This window comes from Larus michahellis, chromosome 13 (assembly GCF_964199755.1).
Source record: "Larus michahellis chromosome 13, bLarMic1.1, whole genome shotgun sequence".
NCBI classification, from domain to species: Eukaryota; Metazoa; Chordata; class Aves; order Charadriiformes; family Laridae; genus Larus; species Larus michahellis.
Window position 1 is genome coordinate 2626324 of NC_133908.1, and position 22887 is coordinate 2649210.

At 57.3% G+C, this 22887-nt stretch overlaps 1 protein-coding gene across 3 annotated transcripts in view; it reads left to right on the forward strand.

Annotated features, from left to right (window-relative positions):
• Positions 1–401: 401 nt before the first annotated feature.
• The window catches only part of NOS1 (nitric oxide synthase 1), a 60346-nt gene continuing 37860 nt past the window's right edge, over positions 402–22887 (forward strand). Inside the window, exons 1-2 of one of the 3 annotated variants that reach the window (XM_074606054.1) lie at positions 402–769; positions 14564–15696. In XM_074606054.1, coding sequence (XP_074462155.1) covers positions 14969–15696 — 728 coding nt within the window. In that variant the 5' untranslated portion in view covers positions 402–769; positions 14564–14968. Of the gene's footprint in view, positions 770–3360; positions 3591–14563; positions 15697–18941; positions 18982–22887 lie in introns of those variants that run through there. The other 2 variants (XM_074606053.1, XM_074606055.1) reach the window with 2 other exon arrangements.

Here is a 22887-nt window from a genome sequence, read left to right on the forward strand (position 1 = left end):
GAGCACCTGGCAGAGGGGAGGACGCCAAAGAACCCCCCCTGAGCCCATGGCGTGGGTGCGCCCGCCACGCAGCGGGGACGGAGGCAAGGGAGACTCCTTGCAGGTCCCGCCTGGGGTCTGCCATGGGGGCACAGGTCCCCCTGTATTTATGCCCCCCAGCAAACACTTCACCTGCGGCCAACCCAGCCGAGAGAGTGCGCGAAGCTCCGGCTCGGCTGGGGACTTCCCAGGCCCTCCTGTGCTGGGGGAGAGGAGGAGAGCGAAGGCTCACTGCCACCTCTAGGCAAGCACCAGCATAGGCACTTGCTCTAAACTGGAGCACAGACAGACAATCCTGGGATTTGTCCCAAATCGCTGCAGTCTCGGTGCCAGACCCCCCTATCAGCTGGTGTGTGTGTGTGTGTGTGTGTGTGTGCAGTTACATAGCCTCCTTAAGCTTTAGTATAAATATGTTTAGCCGTTTCTTTATTCCCCCGGGGCGGTAATCCCTCGAACACATTTCGAGTTGCATAGAAATAGCAGCCGAATAACTCCCGAGCCGCGGCTGCCGGGGATATTGTGTGTGTGCGTGTGTGTGTGATCCGTGCCGAGGCCGCGGTTTCCTAAGGATCTTAGAGAGCCGAGCATCCTGAGCGGCACGTTCCCACCGGCGGGTTGCGAGCCCCGGCAGCCGAGCTGGCTACCGGCCCCCCGCCCCTCGTGAGAGACCCATTGCCAGCCCCCGACCTCCCCGCTGGAGCCCACGGAGCCGCCGGCTCCCCAAAGAGAGGTGGGTGAGGATGAAGGGCAGCAGGAGAGGGGAAAAGAACCCAGCTTTGGGGCCAGGAAGGGTGGGGGGGGAGGGAAAGGAAACTTGGGCAAGCATTAGCTGCTGTGTTTATATTTGGCTTCTCCAAGCGCTGGCAGCATATGGCCGGGAGCAAGCGGCGCTGAGCTGATTTCAGAGGAGAAAGGAGAACCGGGGAGCAGCTGGGCGAGGGGCAGGGAGGAGGCTGTCCCCTCTCCTGAGCAGTTTTGGGGGATAACTTGCTCGGTAGCGCCGCTTGCATCTGCTCCCGGCTGTGAGAAGTGGAGCCGGGGGGGGGGGAAGCAATTTCCATGGACGAGGCTGGCTCAGCAGGGCTGGGTGCGGGGGGGTTCCTCCGGAGCTGGGGTTTCTTCTCCGGGGCTCTCGGCTACCTGAGTGGATAAGGCAGGATTAAGGGAATGTGGTCCCTATGGAGAAATCCTGTCCACAAATGCTCTTTGCGGGAGGAGTGGTGCAAACGTTTGCTGTCACACCAAGAGCTGTGCGGGAAGGGGCTCCCTGGGTGCGGATGGGCTGGAATGGGTCTCACTCCACCTTCTCCCCTCACAGACCAACATCTGCCTCGTTAGTTGTTTATGAACATCCGAGCCTTCCTTTCTGCCTGACTCATGGCTACCAACGGGAGGGAAAGGCTACCTGGGGCTCAGGGGGGGTGCACAGGACACGTGCAGGCCAGCAGCTCCCTTCTCACACCAACAATTTGTCCTGGCTTGCCTGGATTTACGGGCAAAAGGAGCGTTGTCCCGTTAAGTTTTCTGCAGGTGAGGGAGGTGCTGCTGTGCCCTGGTGAGGATGTGGCCCGCGGATGCTAGAGCTCATCGGGTTTTCTTAAGCTCTGGGCTAGTGGAGAGGGCTGGGATCCTGCCAAGGGTGCGGTGGCAGGGTGGGCTGGTGGAGTGGTGGTCCCAGAGCCGCGCAGAGGGAGCCCCGCTCGCCTGGATCCCAGCACCCCCCCCAGTCAGGGCTTGGCTCCCCCAGCGTGATTTCGCCTCCTGCAGACCTGCCTGGCCGGTAGGAGGGCAGAAAAGCGGTGAGGTGCTGGCGGCCGGAGCTCATGTCGTGTGTCAGGGTGGCTTTGGCACTGCGGCGTCCCCTCGAACACCAAGCCAGTGCCATCACACCCACCAGCCTTGTGCAAGCTGGACCTCCAGCTAACCCCCGTCTGCCTGCGCCCCCATCCAAGGGGGACCGGGCCAGTTTCCCTGATAATCACTAGCACGCACAGCCCTGCAGCACCCGAGGCCGTGCTCAAAGACGTGAGCCCTGACAGGAGAAGGGTTTGGACTTTCCTTAGCGCAGACAATTTTCAGCCTGCGGCTGGGTCACGAAGTCCTTTTTTGCCGGTGTGCACCCCTCATCCCTCCGCGGGGCAGGTTTCCCTGCCCAATGGATCCCAGCAGATGTGGCTTACTGTTAGATTAGTCCTTCTGCATCTAAATAGGCATATTTATGTTTTCATTAGCCCCAGACAGTGCGATACAGCTTGATGTATGGGTAGCGTGAGGAGGGGGGAGTGTGTTAAAAGCAGCCCCGGCCCCAATTCTGCTGTTGCGTTTGCCTGTCCTCTCCCCTTCGCCGCCTCTGCGGAACTCCCCGCGTGCCGGGGAGGAACAGGGCTGCTCCGTTTCCTCTTCCCTGTGGGAAGTTTTGTAATTGAATCACCTGCTGTGCTGTGCTTTACTTGCCTGCCTCTGGAGAGGCAGTGGGGCAGGCGGCCGGGGCTGGCTCCCGGAGCTGCTGGGCATCCACGGGCTGTGCATCCTCAGCAGGCTGAAGCCACCGCTCCGTGCTCCGGTGGGAGCTGCCTCCCGGGCTGCGGAGGAAGCTACAAGCAGGTGAACCTCGTGCTCCTGCCCGAGAGCCCGCTTGGCTTTATATAATATTATATATCTATAATTGTGTGTTTGTTGTTGCCATGGGAATGAGCACAATTGCAAAGCCTGGGGACTGATGTCAAGCCTCGGTCTGCACTGGGCCTTACCGGGGGCAAGTAAAGAGTCAGAAGGGGAAGCGGGGTGAGGAGGAGCCCCTTCGCCCTCTCCCCGCTGGGCAGCCCAGGCTCAGCTCTGGCAGCGGAGGTACGGGCAGCTGGGAGAGGGACAGGGCTGCCCCAGCATTGCCTGACTGGGGGATGCTGGGGGCACTGGGGGGTACCCGGCAGGGCTGGTGCCGTCCGTTCTGGGCACAGAGAGGGCAGGGGTAGACCTGGTAGGAGGGGGCTGCCTGCTGTCAGGGAAAGAAGGGGGCTTTTCTGCAGCCCCCGGAGCACAACCTGGCTGGGAGCCGGAAGGTGGGGGGCTGCAGCTTTCCAGGGGTACAGGGGCAGGTGCCGGTGGAGCAGGGCTGGGAGGGCAGGCAGAGCCCCCGCTCCCTCGGGACAAGCTGAGGAGCTTCCCGGCAACAAGTGGGGGCCGGGAGAGGGGAGGGGTGTGGGGGGGGGGTATCTCTCGGCTTTTTAATTGGTGGGGGAGCTGGGGAAGGCGGGGGGGGGTGGGTGATGCTCCCCGGCAAAGGGAGGGAGGGGGAAGAAAAGCCAGGCTGGAAATGAGGTTATATAAAAGATGTATGATTTGGAGAGCAGAGTGTCTCCTAATGAGGGCTGCACCGGCTCGCTCCACACCCATAAAAACCCTGGTTGGACGTCAAAGCGGATTCGTTTCGGTGATGCTGGGATAAAGGGGCGCAGCGAGGACTGGCTCCCTCCCTGCCAGCCCAGCCGAGCCCCCCGCCGCCGCCGGCAGGGATGGGGACAGGGACGGGGACGGCTCCTCTCCGCCGCACGGTAGGTGAGGCGGCGGGCGGGTTGTGTGCGGGTGTCTCCCCTCCCCCCCCCCCCCGCGACTCACCTCCCTCTCCCCCCGAGCCCCGCTTCTCCGGGAAACTTTGCGGCGGGGCAAGGGGGTGCGGGACCGGCCGCCGAGCGCGGAGCCCCGCGGGACCGTGAGCTCCCTCGGGAGCCCGTCGGAAGCGCTCCCCGCCTCGGGGCACCGGGGCTGAGCCGCTCCGCCGTGCCCTTGGCCGCGGCGGGGTTGCGGGGGGAGGACGACACAGCAGCAGCGGCGGGTCTCTCTCCTGACTCCCATCTCCTCCCGGCGGCCGGAGCCCCGGGCTCGGCGGAGGTGCCCGAGCGGGGCGGGGAGCGGAGGGGACGCGTGGGATCCGCCCGGCTAAAGCCGCTTTGCTGGACCGGCCAGCGAGGCCGTGGGTGGCCGCGGCTCCCACCCGGTGTCCCCGTCCCACCCCCCCGGGCCGTGCTGTCCGCCGAGCCGCCGCGGTCGGTGTGTGGTCCCGTCCCCCCCCGCCCCGACCCCGCTCCACCCGGGGCTCCGCACCCCGGGGCTCCGCTGCAAACTTCCTCCGCCGCCTCCGTGCTCGGCTCCCCCCCGCGTCCCTCGGGCTGGGGCGGGGAGGGGGGGGGAGCTGAGCCAGCTGCGGGGAGCGGAGCGAAGCTGGCTCTTATCTCCCTCCCCCGCAACTCTTTGCAGTAAGTTTGTATGGGGCGAGGTGGGGGGGCCGCTTGCACGGGCGGGCAGTTTACCGGGGTTGGGGGGGAACAGCGTGCGGGAGGAGGGGGGTGGAATTTGCCCGGGGAGGCGGGGCAGGGGCAGGTGGACGGTGTGCGCCGGGAGGGCAGGGGGCCAATTTGGCCGGGGAAGGCAGGCGGGCAGCTTGCCCGGGACAGCCGGCAGTTTGCCCGGGGAGGGAAGGGAGAGGGGCCGGGGGGGTGTCGAGGGGGACGAATGAGATCTGTCCGGGGAGGGTAGGGGCGGGGGACCGACCTGCCTGGGGCAGGGGGGCGGTTTGCCCGCGGAGGGGGCAGTTTCTGGGGAAGGTAAGGGTGCAGTTTTCCCGGGGGGAAGGCAGTTTTTCCCGGGGGTGGGGGACAGTTTCCCGGGGGGGTCGGCAGGACAGGACAGGGCTCGCTGTGTGTCCCCCCCTCTTCCGGCGGCGGGCGGTGCCGGAGCTGTCCCGGGTGCTGAACATCGCCCGACCGCAGCCCCGGCGCCCCCCCCGCCGCGACAGCCCGGGCACCGGCGGGGAGGGCTCGGGTCTGCAGGAGATGCCACCCACCCCCCCCCCCCCCAGTGCTAGGCTTGGGAGGTGACCCCTGTGATCCCTGCTGCTCCCCCTGTCCCCTGGGGTCGGGGTGTCCCTGCCGTCCTCGGGGTACCGGGGTGGGGAAGAGACACGCCGATGTGGCTCCAGCCTCCGAGTGAAGCCCCGGGATGTCCCGCTCACGGCCGGCTCCTGTCCTTCAGGGAGAGCCGGGGTCAAGCCGGATCGTGCCCCTTCCATCTCCCCAACCGCGCACCGAGAACCTCGACAGTCCCCTCCGGAGGCGCCTGAAACGCAGAAGGGAGTTGTTGCCGCAGGGATCAAAGGAGATGAACCCTCCTTGCACTGCCGGTGGTCTTGGTTTGAGATAGATAGTAGAAAGCTTTCATTTTTTACTGGCAAAGCAGAGGAAAAGAGACCTTTGTCCACGCACATCTGGAGCATCTGGTGCTGGGGTGGGTGTGCGTCACCCCATCCAGCCCCAGTCCCCCAGAGCCTTTCCCTGCCTCAGCTCTGCGCTCCCTGAGCGCGCTGACTCCGCAGCCCAGGTGCAGACATTTTCTTCCAACGTTTCCAAGTTATGACTTGTCAGGAGGAAATTCTGGCAGGCAACTTGACAATTAGCTGCCGAGTCCCCGAGGAGCTGATCCGCCTCTCACCGAAATGGAGGGGAAGTGTCTCCTTCCTTCCCGTGGGAGCCCGAGCTGGCTGGAGCGGGAGGTGGGGGAGATAGCGGGGGGCAGTTGCAGTGGTCGGGGGGGCTCGACTGCTTTAAATGCTTTCAACACCAGATCCTCTTCCTCTTCTACGTCCCCAAATGCCAATGGCTGAGGCAGACAGCAGAACGGGATCTGCAGGGCATCACACAAAAGCCGTGGGGAAGCTTTTGGGGCGGGGGGGGGACTGTTCAAAATAGCACTCTCCCGGAGATTTCTACCTGCACGTCTCACCTGCCTCTGCCTTTTCTGTTAAAGGTCTCAGGTGAGGAAGTCTTATTTTAAAGAGTTTGGGTTTGCATCAGCAATTTCTTCCTCCCTCTGTTTTCTTCTAGCTTGTATTACCCAGAATATTTTCTTAAAGATGCTACAAACTCAGTCATACGCTCTCCGGTTTTAAAATGTGCGTATGTTTGCAAACAAACTCCCGGTACAAAGTCTTTTCTTACGCAGACGTGGGTTTGGGTTTGGTTTTTTTTTTTTTTTTTTGCAGGGGGGGGATATTTCTCTAATGAGATACCCGCACTGGGAGCAGCGTTACATCCCCTCGTGAGCGAAGGAGAGTGACAAGTCCTTGTGCCCTTTGAATTCTGTTAATTCCCTCTGGCAGCACGGCGATCGGGAGCGAGTACCGGAGAGGCCATTTTAGAGGGGTTTGGGCTGAATCCTCACTCGCAATTAATCTTGTGTGTCTGCCGATGGGGAGGGCTTGGTCCTCCCTCGCTCCCGGGGACATTTTGGCCCTGGCAGATGTTTTTTGGGTTGGGTTTGGGTTTTTTTTTTTACCCCCTGCTTTGCTCGTGTATTTTGTATTTTCCATTTCAGTAGTGTATCTGTACAAAGGCTTAGGAAATCTGCCAGATTGCCTAAATCAGTGCCTGAAAACAACTATATATAGTAACCGATAAGTCACATGAGCTCGGCTCACATAGATTAGCATTTACCTTTCCTGAGTAACGAGAATATTGTTTGATACTTGTTGATACCATCAATTTTTACTAAAGAAATACAACCCCGACAGCAAGGGACTGGTTTTGAAAGAAGGCTCCAAATGAAGCTAAAATGCCTTTGCTCTACTCGCGCTGTTCTGATCGTATCTGTGCATTTAAATCAAATCTATACAGGCGATCTGATATCTCGTACGTAGCGAAAAATAACCATATTGTGTCCCAAAGAGGGGACGGATCTGTAAGGATCTGTCTGGCTGAAGGCGGATGAAAGCGTGTTTAATTCCAGCTGCTTATTCCAAATTAACTGAGCGATGGGGCTGCATGCGGTACCCGGCCCGACGCGCCCCGGGCAGCCACCCTACACGGCAGCAAGCGGAGCAAAGTACCCAACTTCCAAGGTGATGCCAAGCAAGTGCTCGGGATGGGGCTGTGGGCGCGAGAAACCCGCCGTCTGGAAAGCCCATATGGGATCAGGATGGCGGTTCTATACGCAGAGCGCGGAGACCTGCAAGTTCTGCGTGTGTTATGTACAAAACCGGAGGTATTTATGCTCAGGCAACTCTTTCCACAGCCTTTCTTTCACATCACAATTCAGAAATGCTTAAGGAGATCTTGCAATGCCCTTCTAGGGCAGGCTGGTCTTAATCCCATTTTGCAGAGTCTCGGGCTTATGTTTTCAGACCCGCTGAAAACGTGCCGCTCTTCCGTGCCTTGAAAGTCCTGAAAGCTCAGCCTTTTCAGAGCAGGACGCATCCTTCATCCCAAAACGCCATCAAAATGAACGTGGCCTTGGAAATATCAGTGGCACTTCTCGGCCAAGGGTTTCGGTCCCACTCGGGTGCAGCGGGACCCGTGGCCCCGGTGTGACAGCTTTGCCCCACTGCTGCTTCCCCCCACGATGCCAGTATTGAGGAAGAGGGTCTTGGGAAGCCCAAATCCTCTCCTCTGGCACAGGGAAAAACTGTCTGTTTTCAAGATAGGGGCTGGGGATGTGTCGGCCAAAGGCAGCATCACCAGCATGGGGCTGTCCCACAGGGAAAGGGGAAAAGCTTCCGGAACCGATGAGCGTCGGGGCCTGTTTCCATTCCTCTCTCTCGTGGCTTTCTCGCCACGGTGTCCCCGCGCCCAGCCCCACGTTCGAGGGTGGCAGAGTGAGGATGATGTGGCTGATGCTGCTTCTGAGGAACAGCCTCACTCTTGCCGGCAGCACCTTGAGCAATAATTAGGGAGCAGAAAATTCCACATTCCCCCCACCCCAATCCTGCCCAAATTAGAGCCAGAGCCCTCTGTGGGACAAGGAACGGGTCCCCAGAGAACTTTGCTGCCGCTGTTGATACTATGGCAACAAGTGCTAATGCAAAACCCTAAGAAAAGCACGGCCAGAGACTCAGGGGAACAAATTATCTTCGCTTTTTGCCTTGCGCAGTCAGCGAGGACGCCGGTGCGAAGAGGGCGAGAGCTCTGCTTTGACTCCGGCTATGGGATCGGTGGGTTGGGAATCGCACCTCCAGCCCTCCCGCGCCTCTCGGTGTTGAAGAGAGGCGGTAGCGATGCTCAGGGCGGGCAGGGAAAATCCCGCAGCCTTTCCAGCGGCGGGCTTGCACGGGCACCCGGCAGGAGGCTCGTGCCCCCGGACCGAGGAACCCAGGCTTGTGCCGTGATGTGTTCCCAAGGTTTTTAAATAGTGATATGAGTCACTCCTTCTGCAAGTCAGCGACAATTAGGTTTATTGCTATTTACTGTTCTAATTGGGCTACTTCTTCCACTGGCTTGATAGAGTAGGGGAATTTAACGCCGCGCTAGAAGGGTTTGGAGGAGTCAGCAGCAAAGGAGGGGACGAGAACGTGAGCGGCTGAAACGAGCCGGGAGTCTGATTCCCGGACCGACTCTGAGCCGAGAGCTCCGCCGCTGACTTTATTGATGCCGGCTGGCGGCTCTGGAGCTATTACAGCTCCAGCCAACCTGCTGCAATTTTTAAATTCCCTTTTTCTTCTTTTTTTTTTTTTTTTTTCATCCTAAACAGAGCCACGATTCCCCTCTCGTGCTGCGATTGGATTTCGAGGCCATCCATCAAGTGGCATTTTCTCATTTATTTCCTATCTACCTATTTTGTCATTTAGGACAAAGCGGTGTTGTGTTAACACGGGTCCCATTTGTCAAACCGGAGTCGCTGGTGTAATTCCAGTCCTCTCGGCGAATTGGTGGTGGTGAAATTTATGTTTTACAGATGGGCCAAGCCCTAATAAGAACATCAGTTTTAGCTGGGGTTAGCGGCAGAATTGACGGTTTTATCTAAACCCCGTTTCAGCCGCACACCACGGGCGCCAAGAAAATATTGTACGAAACAACAAAAGAGAAATGGCAGGCATGTTACTGAAATATGCCAAGCCTTGAACTCCAAATTAAAACAAAACCTTGTTTCTGTCATCTAAAGAAGAGAAAAAAAAAAAAAAGCGGGGGGGGGAGTTTTGTCAACACAGTTGTCTTGGCAACGTTAAAATGTGTTGCCTGCGGTCGGCTGGGAGCGGTGGGGTTTGTCTTGGATGGGGCGAAGGGGAGAGGGATGAGGGACCTCATTCAATCACAGCGAAGTCACTCTGGGGTTCTGCCTCTTCCAGCGTTGCTGCTCCGGGATTAGGAGTGTTCAGGGAATGGAATGGAATGGAATAGAATAATTGCAGTTGGAAGGGACCTACAATGATCATCTAGTCCAACTGCCTGAAAGAAGTGCCGATGGCGGCTTGCTCCGGCAGGTCCGGGCTTTCCTCGGATGTTTAATTCCCCGGGGAGGGACGGTTGGGGTGAACACAAAAGCAAGTGCTAGGAGCCGGATAAACGCGCAGGTCGCGGGGCTTTGGGGCAGCTTCAGCCTGACAGTATGGCCGAGAGCAAACGCGTATTGTTTCGCTTTCCAGAAAAACAACCCCCTGATTAGAGGCAAACGAACCCTCTCCGGGAATGGGCGTAGATTTATTTACATCGGAAAGCAAGCGTTTATTTTATTAAGTGTTCTTTTAGCAGCGATAGGTATGTTTTCAGGCCAAACACTCATGCCCTGCTGACGTGGGGGAGGCAAGGCGGGGGGGGATCTCCAGGGCTGAGACCTCGGCACTTCATCCCTTCGGCAGCATCCTCCCGGAGCCCGCTGGTTCTTGTGGTTGCCCGGAGTGGTTCAGCAGCTCCGCAGCATCACCGGGCACCGGGATGTGGGACAGATGGCCAAGTGCCTCTTGTTTCTTTCACTCCTAGGTACAAATCAGGTTTAGCGGGGGTGAAGAAAATGTCATGGCCCGGGCGAAATAGCCCCTCGTGAGCTGGGGATGGGAAGGGAGAAGCGGCGCGCGTCGTTTGGCTGCGGACAGAAAACAGGCTCGCTCCTTCCTGGGTGGATTTTGGCAGGGTTGGTGGGAGGTGGATAATGAGAGATAGCTGGGGGAGCGTTGTCTGTATATTCTCAGGATTAAAAGGCCACGTACATAGATACAGCGTGGCGTTGGGCTGAGCCGAACGGGAGTTGAGCGCGGAACTGCTGGCACGAGCGAGCTGGCTGCCAGTGAATCACTTTAATGCTCCATTTTCAGATGCACAAACACGCAGGTTTACAGTAACTGTGCATATGTTGCATCCCATTGCTCCTCATCAGATTCGCTGACGCTCCACGGGTCGTAAAAATTAAACGGGCATAAATCCATCAGCCCTGGGGTTCTTCGTTGAACGCTATAAATCCCACAAGAAACTAATTAAATAAGACAATGGTGTCCATTTAAAGCTGGCACGTAGAAATGTAAGCCATTACGGCCGCGAAGACAAGACTCAAAGTGGATTTGCGAGGGCAGCCCGAGTGCCCGCGCCGAAGGGCTGGTGTCGGTAGGTGCGAGCTCACCGTAGCCTCCAGCCATTGGCCGGGAGAGTCCGGAGATTGTGTTAAGCTCCTAAGATTTATCTCTCCTCTGCTTTGCTGCCTAAATCAAATCACCCAATTAACAACACATGGGCTGGAGTTTGTTGCTTGAACTGTTCTCCGGCGACTCTAAAAGCTTTTTCCTTGCTGCTTTTCGCAGGGGTTGTTTGGTAAGCGAATGCTGCCGTAGGGAAGGCTGTTCTGCTGCTCTTCCCTCCGCCGATTAAAGCCTCCAAACGAGCCGTGTCAGCGTGGATCGGCGTCGAGAGCAGAGTTAACGCTTTTCCTAACGCTTGTCTGGAGGGCTAGAGGCTTGCGGCTCTGCGGGGTTTGTTGCTCTTTTGTAATTTGGGTTGCTTTTTAGGCTTTGGAAAGGGGAGAGCAAGCCAGGCAGGGAGCGGGAGGGCACCGGCCGGGGGTGTTTATCCATGCCGGGTGGCCCGGCGGGGAGCTGAGCCCGGCTTTGCCCGCGGCATCGGCCATCTCCCGGCTGGCCTTCAAGGGTGAACCGAGTGTTTCCACCCGAGCAGCCCTCACCCCGGCGAAACCCCGCTCACCCCGCCGCCCTTGCTGGTTTTATAGTTAGGACATGCCTAAAACTGCCTCCCGTAGTTTTAGATGTACGACCTGGCGGACGTGTTCCTGCTCTCGGGTTCGTAAATCAGGCTGCTAATGATGCTCGCAGGGAGAACTGAACTCGGCAGAGCCGAGCACAGCTCAGCCATCCACGCTGCGGCCGGCGTCTCCCCGTCGCTTTGCAAGGGGTTTAAACGCTTCAGGTTTCATCTGAAATGTGTCCCCCTCCGGGAACAGACTTGCAGATGTCCCGGGATACCCTGGGAGCTGGGTGTGGGGAAAACCCTGACCCGTGCTGGGTGCCTGGGGAAGTCTTCCAGGTGTCTCCTGCCGCCTGCTCATGCCCTGAACTTCTCCCTCCCATCTTCAGTCTGAGTTTGTGCAAGATTCCGTAGCTGGAAAACGGTTGGACTCCACGACCTTAAGGTTATTTTCCAACCTAAATGATTCTAGGATTCTGTGAAAATGCTTGTCCACCTCTTCTCCAAAGGAACAGAGGGTCAGGGGCTTAGAGACAGGTTTCCCTCGGTCTCCTTGCCTGTCCCTCTGTTTTCCGGCTGTTTTCTGACCCTCCTTACTCTGGGGAGCAGCTGAGAAATAGGAAAGAAAAGGCTCGAGTTTGAGGGAGGGCAAAAAAATCCTGAACAGGCAAATAGTGCCATTCCTTGTCTTCCGGCCGGTCCCCAGCAGAGCCCACAGCTGAAGCGGGGGGAGATACCGGCCACCGATCACCCAGGGGCGAGTGGGTGCAAGGTCCAGGAGCGAGTCACCCTCTTGTCTGTAGGGGACACGCCGGTGCTCACCCTTGTCTTGAAGAAATCCCTGGTTGGGCGCTTAGGTATCTCCTGTAATCTACTTTTTTCTTCTCTTTCCTCTCGTAAGGAACGCCGAGGCACTGGCGGGTTTTGGGGATGGGGAAGGATGCACACCCAGCAGATCCCCTGGGGCCTTGCAGGCCGGAGGTGCACACATGTAACAAATTATAAGCTTCGCTATAAGCTTTTTGGAGGAAAGAACTGGAAATCGACCTGGTGGGAGAAGAGGGAGGGACTATAGACAGCTTTTCGGGGTGGGTGAGGGCCCTTTCCAGTGAGCTCAGCATCGCCCCGCTCCCCTGCAAGTGCCGCGGTAAGCGGTCCAGCCGGGCTGAAAGGCATCATCTCCTCCGGCTGTCGAGGATCTGCCCATCGGAGCTGCCGGGGATGCCCGGTGGTGACAGGGGCTCGTGGCGGGCAGTCCCCGAGGTGGCCTTGGCCCTGCCGAGACAGGCACGATGCAAACGCGGCCTTCAGCGGCTGCGAGGAGTCCATGAGCACCGCGTGGCCGGTGACTGATCCAGAGCAAATAACGGGGTTGTCCCCTGGCCAGGGAAGCCGACAGCGGTACTTAACACTGATTTCAAAGCCTCGTTCATCCTTAAGGTGTCAGCTAATGCATTAGACATGAGCCCGGCGTGAATCGGTGGCGATGTCAGGGTGACGGTGACCTTTTTGTCAGGGGACCAGCTGAAGGGAGGCAGGGTCCGTGCTGGTGGGCTGCTGGGCTGAGGACAAGACAGACCCTGTGCAGGGAGAAGGAGGCCGGTCCCGTGGTTTGACACCAGCACCAAAGAGCCTGTGGAAAAAGGGGAAGACTCATCCGGGATCCCGCTGTGTCCAGCGCTGCCGGAGAGAGCAGGATCTGGCTGGGGAAGGGACGGAGGGACTGGAAGGGAAGGAGGAGGGGGCAGGACCTTCCCTGTAGAAGCAGATCTCTGCTTCCTTCCATCCTCCCCGAATACCTGACCTTCCCTCTCTCTGTGGCCAAGGAGCGGGAGGGGATGTCCTGCTGTGCCGCCCCGAGCCCTGCGCGGTGGCACAGCCCAGCACGGCTGGCCGAGGTCCCGCTCCAGTGATGCCTGGCCAGGGCCACTTGCGGGAAGTCACCCAGCAATTAGGGCTGAAGTCACCTGGGTTAATAGCCCTTGAGGAGGTGACTCCCCACTGACCTACTCGGGTGGCGTTTAACCCTTTGTGTGCCGTTACTGCTCCGCAGGGCAGCGCAAGGGCAGGAGAAGGGCAATAGGGGTTAAATCCATCAGCTCCGGTTATTGGGCTCTAATTGCTTTATTCTTTAACTTGCCTGTAAAAAGCCAGTCTGGGGTCGGTGGCCTTCATCACATGAGGATTAAAACACTCAAGTGAGTTCATGCCAGGGCTCGTGTCACTGTCCTGCTCCTCAGATCCCTGTTTTTCCCATCCGGGTGCTGGAGGGAGCTCCTGGCAGAGGCGGGTGGCGGGGGGTCGGTGCGTGCTGTCGGAAGGTGCAAGCGCTGCCCTGGATGTGCCGCCTCTGGGAGATGGGAGAGTGTTTGCCTTGGCACGTCAATGCCTCCAGCCTGCAGATCTAGTACCCTCTGTTCTCTCCCCCAGAAATTCAGATTTAAAAAAGAAAAGGCGGCATCCGCGTTTCAGCTTGCTGCTAAATGTCAGGGCACAGTCACGGAGGGAAACGTTCTCTAGAGCATCTAAGAAATGGGAGGGGAAGGCGGAGAGGGTTTGGGAGCTGAAGTTATCGACTGCGAGCGCAGGGATGTAAGAACCAGGGTCCCATCAGGAGTCAATGAGACATGGCTCCCCGCGCCACGCGCGGGCTGTAGAAGAGTCATGCCCAGCTGCATGAGGTTCCCCCGAGAGCTGGGAAAACTCATTGCACGTTCTCCTCTCGATGGTTTTCCATCAGCTAAAGCAGTTTGGTTGGGAACTGATGGCAGGGCTGGGCACGGGGGAGTCCTAGCTTTGCCTCCTGGATCCCCGTGAGATATGGGGAGAGGAGGAGCCGAGGGGGGCTGAGGCTGTGATCCCTGTAGCCAGGCTTAAAAGCGCTTGCCGTCGTCAGTGCTCTGCTGTAACTCAGGGTAAGGGGAGCTGAATGTCCTCTTCTACTCCTCGTTTTGCATGTGGCTGCCGCTCTTTCTCCTGAAACATCGAAACCGCCTTGGGTGCGACAGCACCTCTGGGACGCGTTTCACCCTGGGCAGGGCCATACGTCCCCCGTCTGGTCACCCCGATCCATTTTGACCATCGGGTTGTTGGCTACCCCGGAAAACGCACGGCGACACGATCCGCAGCCGGCAGAAATCGCCGCCAAGCTCCGTGCGGCTCGACCCGTTTGCACCGCTCGCTCGCACGTGGGGTTTTCTCCTCGCAAGCCGAGGGCGAAGCGGGGAGGGTCCCAGCATGGCTGCCCAGCGGCCCCTTCCCAGGGCTCCCCCACTCCCCCCCCGGCGCTTTCCCGGCCCCCGCCGAACAGATGGTGCCGATTTTCGCAGGGGGAGCGGAGGAAACAAAGCCCAGAGCGATGGGAGGCTGCAGCCTGTCTCCCGAACGCAGCCCGGGGGATGACATCTGTGGGGACGGGCTGATGCATGTGGGTGTCTGTGGCGTGCCGAGCCCCGTGCCGAGCCTCCACTTACGCCTGCCCTGCCTCACTTTTCTTTCTCCTTTTTTTTGTTTTTTGTTTTGTTTCGTGTTTTTTGGTTTGGTTTGTTTTTTTGTTTTTTTTTTCTCCTTTCTAGATAAAGAAGCTCACGGACCGTTCGCAGGGATGTCGCTGAAGCAAGTGGGCTGCCTCCCCCTCTCTGCCCAGCGCAGGACCAGAGGCTGACTGGAAGCTGGCATGTTGCCCCCTCCAGCCCCTGCTCGCCCACGCGATGCCCAGCCCTGCCCGCCCTGCCCCTAGCCTTCCCTTCCAGCGGTGATACGCCCTGCTTTCCCCAGGACATCGCTTCGGGAGAGAGGTGGCAACGAGTATGCTGCAGAAAGCCAGCCTGCCGCCCAAGCCCAGCGGAGTTTTGCCTTGAGGCCACTTGCTGAAAAGCCGAAGAGTTGCCCCTTCCCTGCCCTTCGCTCGGGCGGTGAGTTTCTCTGCGCTCAGCGGGTGTCGAGGTCCTGGTCTGCAGGCTCGAAGAGGGGGGGCTGCCATGGAAGAGAATGTGTTCAGCGTGCAGCAGATACAGCCCAACGTCATCTCGGTGAGGCTCTTCAAACGCAAGGTGGGCGGCCTCGGCTTTCTGGTGAAGGAGCGCGTCAGCAAGCCGCCCGTCATCATCTCAGACCTGATCCGGGGAGGGGCTGCAGAGCAGAGTGGCCTCATCCAGGCTGGGGACATCATTTTAGCCGTCAATGGCAAGCCCCTGGTGGACATGAGCTATGAGACCGCGCTGGAGATACTAAGAAGCATCGCCTCCGAGACCTACGTGGTCCTCATCCTGCGGGGCCCCGAGGGCTTCACCACTCACCTGGAGACCACTTTTGCAGGTGACGGGACGCCAAAAACCACCCGTGTCACCAGACCCCTCTGCCCGGCTCCGAAGGCGGTTGACTTGTCCAACCCAAGCCCGCACGGCAAAGAGCAGCCGCTGCCAGCAGCCGACCGCACCATGGGCTCCCTGTGGACAAGAGAGATCGGGCGAGAGGTGGAGCCGATGGTCCACGTTAACGGCGTCGTTACCGGCAGCAAAGGGCAGGACGCTGGGAAGGGGAAGGAGGGTGCTTGTGGTCACTCTTGCATCAACGGTGGTGTGGAAGACAACGAACTGCTCAAAGAAATCGAGCCCGTCCTGGATCTCCTGAAGAGCAGCAGTAAGGGCAGCGACGGAGATGCACCCTCCAAGGTAGAGACAAGAGATATAGAAGTCCAGGTGGACTGGTAGGTCCCTAAATACATATTTTTTTTTTTTTTACATTTGGTGAAATGTGCTGGGTTTGGCTACCCGACAAGGCCAGCTTCGGTGACTGTGGGCACCTCTCCAGAAACGGCTGCTGTCTGACACGGCAGGGTGGAGGTGGAGAGGAAGGGATGCAAAAAAAAAAAAAAAGGGGGAAGCGGTTGACGAGAGGAAGATGAAAGGAATGAAAAACTGGGAATAGGTGGCGGCAGACAGGGAGAAAGATGTGAGCGTGGGAAACGGGGGAGACAGTGGGAGTAATGTGTCACGGAAAGCCGAGCTGTGCGATGTCATGGATCAGGGGCCGGGCTGGGATTTGTTTCTGTTCTGTGTTCTCGATCTAATTGACTGCAAGCTTTAAAAAAAAATCCCGTGCCTCAGTTTCCCCATCTGCCAAATAAGATTCATGGTATTGTCTGTCCTTGCTCTTCTGCTTTGGAGCGCTCCCCTTGAGGTCTGCTATTGATTAACTGCCGGAGAGGGAGACGGAAGGTCAGACCGACAGAGTACGGTGCTTCCCCGGAGAAACGAGTTTCAAAACCTTCTGTGCTTTTGGCAGACAGGCTCTGGCTTTGGGGAGGGGAGAGGGGACCCCCAGTCCAGCTCCAGCTGAAGCCAAGGGGACCTGCGTGCAGAGGCAGGGGGACCTGCCTGGGGCGCTCCCGTCTTCTGGGAAGGGGGGAAATGTTTCCCATCAAGAGAAATGGCCGTTCCTTGTTGGAACGCGGCAGCGGAGCTGCCCCGTTCATCCCCTCGGCTCTTTCTAGATCAAGCTAATTATTTCAATATGCGCCTGCATGTATAACAAGGGTGGGGACATACGGATCCATGCCCCGTGGCCTCTTGAGGAGGGTGAAGTCCCATCGTGCGGGTGGAACAGCTTCATTTCTGGTATCTGCTTCTGCACGAGGGGCCATGTGGGTGGCGTTGCCCTCCTGATCTTCCACGGCACTTCCCTGCGATGTAGAGCATCGCTCCGGAGCCGAAGCAGCTCCCTGTGGCCCTTCATGCTTTGCAAATATGTTGTTAGTAGCTATTTTTAGTTATGGGTTTGGTTTTGTTTTTTTTTTTTTCGGTCCCAGCTCTCTCGCCTCCTGGCCGTTTATTAGCAGTGATAGGTTGCCTTTTCCTGTTCCCCGAGTCCCCGAACGCGTTTTAGCCGGTGTCAAGCGCCGCAGCAGGTCGCGGCTGCCCTCGGTTATCAACTGGCTGTAAAAAGCCAAGAGGCTTTTTCAGGAGCGTTCGCTGAAGCCGGCGATCTCGGGCTCAGCGACAGAGGGATTTGTAACTCCAAGTTCCTTTGCTGCACCTGCTTCTTTAGGGAGGAGGCGGGAGGCGGGGCGGGGGGGGGAAGGAAAATGGTATTTATTTGTTTCAGCAGAAGCAACGAGAGATGTAAGGTAGAGCTGTTGGCTGCGGAGGAGCGGGATCCCTGCGGTGGGATCCCAGGCTGAGCTCCCGCTCGCTCCCATCGCAAACCGACACCCACGCCCTGTGTTTTCCATCATCTCCTATTTGGTGGTTTGTTTTTTTTTTTTAATTATTTTTTTTATTTTCGGTTGTTTTCGGTGCCGTTGTTTCTGCTCTCTCCCAAATCATGCATTTTTTTTTTTATTTTTTTTTTTTTCTCCCCCGCGGAGGACACGGTTACTCAAAGCCCGTTAGGGTGGTCACACTGAGTCAGAGGGAAATTAAAACAAAAACAATCAGCTCGGCGCCGGCGGCGGGTGGCAGACGTCTGGGGGAGAGCGGTGGGACAGGGCGCGCTCGGGGACATCCTTCCCTGCCGCCCCCCTCCCCACGCACCCCCCCCCAGGTCTCGGGACACTGCTTTTTCCTTTGGCTGCTTTCAGAAACCGTTGGGTTTGGTCTCTGCTGTGCCACCGGAGATAATTTAACCCCCTGAGCCCAGCGTTCTCCCTGGAAGGCTGAGGGCTACCTGTCCGGACTGTGCATCTTCTCATCCGTCATCAACCCATCCCTGGGGGAACCCGGTTTCAGAAACCAAAGAATTAAGACCTTGAAGGGGTTGTACTTGACCACAGGTCCAACAAAATGTGCCAGGGCGCTTCAAAATCCCTTCCGTCCCTCTGGTTTTGCTAAGACTGCTGCGATGGAGCTGGGGGGGGGACGGGTCATGATCTGGTGGAGCCCCCCAAGGGCATAATCCCCAGCACTGATCAAGGTACGGCTTCACCCTTCAAACCTTGTCCCCCAGTGTCCCCATCCTGTCCCACCAGCTGCAGGTTCTCCGAGAAAATTCTGCTCCGGCTGGGGGAAGGGATGAAAAATGTGATTAATTTTTTTTCTTCGAGAAGTCTCTTCTCCTCATAAAGAGATTAAACCGAAACACTTGGAATTCACTTAAACTGAAGGACCTCAAACCAGCAAGAATATTAGTGAAGTGGGTACTCCACCAAAACTCCACTCGCTTTATTTTTCAATATCCTTTTAAAAAAAAAAAAAAAAAATCTTTGTAATCTATCTACCCTGGGACTGAAAATCCACTCTTTGTTCCAAATTAGTCTTCAATCTTCTGCTTGATGAGAAGCTGCAGCCTCACTCTTGCGGTAGGACTCTGTATGAGCGAGAAGACCTGGGCTCGCGCAGAGAAGGGGGGAAGGAGATATACCGCAGGGAAAACTCGTCGGGAGCCGCTCTGCCGGCTAAAGGGCATTTCTCCGCCGCCTCTCCTCCCACTCCTGTGATGTGCAGGAGATGATTCATCTCCTCTGCTTGGTCTCAGACAGAGCCGGGGCATGCTGAAGGTCTTCTACACTGAGAGTTTTCTTGGTCTGGAGGAGAAGCGCAGAAAGGTCAGGGAGCGATGGGGAGCGGCTAACTGTGGAGACTCTGTTGATCGATGCCAAAGAAACGCCTCCAAAAAACCAAACAAGTCTTATCAGATTGATGCAGCTCTCGTGCTGTAGGCTACGACTTCTCCGGGCTGGGGGAGAACAAGGAAAACTGGCGGTAGTCAAAACAAGAATAGAGCTCTACCTAGACACCAGGAGGGTGCAAAACCTCGCTCAAGGTTGAGCTCGACACCGGCAGCCTGGACCGCTTGACTGTTGATCCAGCTGGAGACACGGATCTTGGGACCAATCCTGTTCTGTCTCCCTCTTCGCCTGGTGCTGACCTTCACAGCCTGCAGCTCTCCGTCAAAGCCGGATCGGCTGGCAGAGCTGTGACAGCTTTCCTCGGGCGAAAAAGGAATGGTACGAGTTGGAGGTTATTCATAAGCAGCCAAACGCTTCTTGTTCAAGGTGGGCTTTGCCAAAAAGCGATTCCAATTACACCTGATGCTGTGGGTTTCCAGCCTGGGTCTCTGATATTGCTTGCCAGGAAAACTGGAAACTGTGAAGTTTGCGCTTGGGGGGGGGGAAGAAATCAGTTCGTCTCTATCCCCCGTACCCATGGTCTGCACGCCATGGGGGAGTTGTCCCTGCGATGACCTGGCTTTTGCCCCCTGCTGATTTCCAGCTGCAAGGTGCCCTGGATCCATGGCGCATGCCCGTGCGATGGGCTGCGACCACGGCTGAACGTCTGCGACTCGGCTCGAGCCATCTGCGGTGAAGTCGATCGTAAAACAGAGCATGGAAGTGGGGCCCAAGGTATGATGAGAGCTGGCATTTCTGCCATGAGGCTCACCGTGGGCTAGGAAACAAAAATAGAGTTTGCTTCACCCTCTGCCAGCTAACCTAGGTCTGTTTTTTCCCTCTGAGCTCTAGGAAGATTGTCATGTCCCGTCTTCCCCCCATCGAGTTGCCAGTGTTTATTTTTCTTCTGGGGTCTATTCCATAACATGAACGGCATGACGGAAACATGGCAGTTTCGGTCCAAAAAGCAGCATCAGCAGCCCTGACAGGGAGAAGTGTGCTGAGAGCAGGAGTTCTGTTTATGAAGGGTTTCAAGGTTTCAGGCTCCATCCTGCATTGGAACAAACCCCATAATTTTGCGGTTCTCGAAGAGAAAATTCTCTTCCTCCCACCTCCTTCGCTGCCGCCAAAATCTCTTTGTGTTGCTCAAAACATTTCATTTGCATTTCTGATGTCTTCATTATTCTGTACTTGGACACGAAACTTTAAAAACCTTTGAAATGAAAAGGTTCCCTGAAACTATCATGTTATTGCCGTTCTGCAAAATGGTGAGGTAGGAAGATTTGGCAGTGAACAACCCTCCCCTCCTCCCTCGGTGGCTTCTTCCTCCTCACTCTGACTACATCAGTCTAACCCGGAGAGGCATTTTGTGCCTGCAAAAATAACAAATTCCACCCAAATATACCCCCGGGGAGCCCTCTCGGACCAGGCTCCGAAGCACCCTTCGCCCGCTCAGCCCCCTGCGCTGGTGCTGCTTCTCGCATCCCACAGGATGGCCGTTCTCCTTGTACGTGGTCCCAGCGGACAAACCCATGGCTCACGTAGGAGCCTGGGCTCTCCCGGCAGACCCAAACTGCGTTTGGGCTCTGAATGAGATGCTCCGGCTGGAAGCCGCCGGGTGCTCTTTGGGCACGGCTGGGAAGGGACGAGCGTGGCAGTTGCAGGTTGCGTCCGACGTTGGCTGAATCTCCAGCGATGCCGGCGGGACTTTGGGATCATTTGGATCTGTTCCCAGGTCTTTGTCTGTCAATGCCTACTCAACGGCATTTACCAACTTCATGTTTCGTCGGCCTCTCTCCGACGCTGCTCCATGCAGCTCGCTGGGCTCATTAGTCCCTAATCCCAGCACTGGGATAAGCCCAGCGATGCTCTGACCTTCTGAGGGTGCAACACCTTCTTCGAGCCATGCCGCGCGCTTGTCGATGAGGCTTTTGTCTCCTTCCTTCAGTGCCCTCCAAGCTCCCCTTCCTCATTTAGGAAGTGGTTTCTTGCTTTGATCGTTCCGCAGTCACCCGCCCCCGGCACGCTGCCTCTCCAGGGAGAGTATCCCACCTTCTGGGGTGATTCCTTCTGCTTCCAACATTCCCGCTTCCTTCCTGAGCTCTGCTTCACCCTCCGCACCCTGCAGATCCCAGCCCCATCCGATCCCTGCTCCTGCCTCTCCCTCTAACACGTGCCAGCCCTAAACCTCGAGGCGAGGAGTCTGAAGTCAGACTTTTCCACTGTTTCAGACTCCGAGCTGCCCCAAGGGCGTGATAGCAAGGAAATATTCACTTCTGAGGGTGCAATGCCCTCTGGAGTATGGTTTTCCATGAGGAAAGAGCCGTTTATCTCAACCTTGAGCGCTGGAAGGAGGAGCAAAGCGCAGCGCAGGTTGCCGCCATCCCCAAGGACGCGCCAGGAGAGGGGAAGAAGGGAAAACGAAGGTATTTCTCTCCCGCGGCTCAGAGCAAGCGGTGTGCGCACGTGTGAGCTTCCCACGCAGGTCCCAGGTGCCAGCGTAGGGCTTCCAGCTGCTGGGACAAGGATCTGGAAGGAGTCCATCCCCCGCGGTCGCTGCTATCAGCATCTCAGCGCAAGAGCCACTGTCGGGAGCGTGGACATCCATGTCCTTATCGGTTCATCCAAATCGGCCCCTGCGGATGGCAGCAGCTAGTGGTAGCTCTCATCCCCGCCCGGGAAATCAGAGAGATCCTTCTGCCAAGCAAATTCAAAGGAGCCAAGTGACAAACTTTCTTTTTGCTCTTTTTTTTTTTTTTTTTTTTTTTTTTTTTTTTTTCCCCCTCTCTCTTTTTGGAAAAGCTTTGGAGAAATTTCTCAAAGGGCTGTCTCAGCAGCTTCCCTTCTGCTTCATCACTCCGAGCACTGCAACATCATCAAATTAGTCAAAAGAAAACAGTGGTGCCTCTCATTTCTCCAAACAGCCAGATGCTCTTCCCGAGGTGAGGCAGCATCCCGGGCTCTGCCTGCGTGCCGGTGGGGGAGGGCAGGATTCCTCTTTCTTTTTTTTTAAGGAACAAATTTTGCTTTCAGGACAAAAGATGACCTCAAACAGGGCCCCTTCCCCAAAACTCACTCTGTATCCGAAAGATTTTGTTAAGTGCTGAAATAGTATTTAATGGATCTGGCAGTGGGACCCAGGTCAGAAGGATGGCCGGATCCCGGACCTGGCCTTTGGGGGAGTTCAGCCAAACAAGTGCCTGCGAGGACGGGTCTCCAGCATCGCTTCCAGCTCTTCAAAGACGCTAAAGTGGTGATTTTTAAAATCCTCCTGTTCAGTGTCCCGAAGCACCCACGTTGGGTCTGATGGTGAGTCCTGAGGATTTCTCCGAAGGCTGCCAGGAACCGAGGGAAAGGCCCCCCTTCCCCCTGCTCCCACGGCAGCTCCCTGGAGGTGCCCAACCTGGCTGCCTCGAACCCCCCTCAGGGGACCTGCGCCCTCCCCATCGTCCACCGGGAACCCCTGAGAACGGCCCTTTGGGCTCTCCTGGCGGTGAAGTGCTTTTGGAAGCTGGGGCACGGTGTTCTGGCCATCCCGCTGGTCCCCTCAAGTGTGCGAGCGGCATCCTCGTGTCAACGTGGCAGGTCACCCCGCGGCTCTGCTGGTGGCTGGGGGAGCCAAGTCAAGAGCGGAAAATAACTGACCCAAAAGACCCTGTTCCTGTCCGGAGCTCACAAACAAGGCAGTCGCAAGAAATGGGCAGGAAATATTTGTAAAATGAAGCGATTGTGGGGTTTTTTTCATTTATTTTTTTTTCCTCCCATCTGGGGTGAGGCTGTGGCTGCTCTGAATGGGCTTTTCTCTCCCTTGCCCCTCTCCGAAAGACAGAGCCGGATACTTCTGGGCAGCCTCATCCGGGAGAGGTCTGCGCTGGCCGAGGGCAGGGACACGCACCCGTGGCCCGGCGGGGGACGGACCCACACCGAGCGAACTGCAGCACACCACCAGCCCGGGGGCCAGGGGTACGACCACGACTCCAGCCTAACGGCTTTGCTGCAGCTGCGCTTTGTTATAGATTGTGGCCCAATAATTGACAGGAACCAGTCCAATTAATCAAATTAGTTTATTAAGCAAGCGGCAACAAGCAAAACAGCGCTGGACTGGGCTTTTTATAGCGGAGGCTAAGGGTGAGGGCAGCACCTCGCCGCCTTGTCCACCCGGCCGTACGGCCATCAAGAACAGCAACACGCGACCCGTTTCCACCCCAGTTGCCAACACGCAACGGGACGTGGAGCGTTTGCTGCTGAGCATCCAACCCTTAATGCCCACCTGGGCTTCGCTGTTCCTCAGGA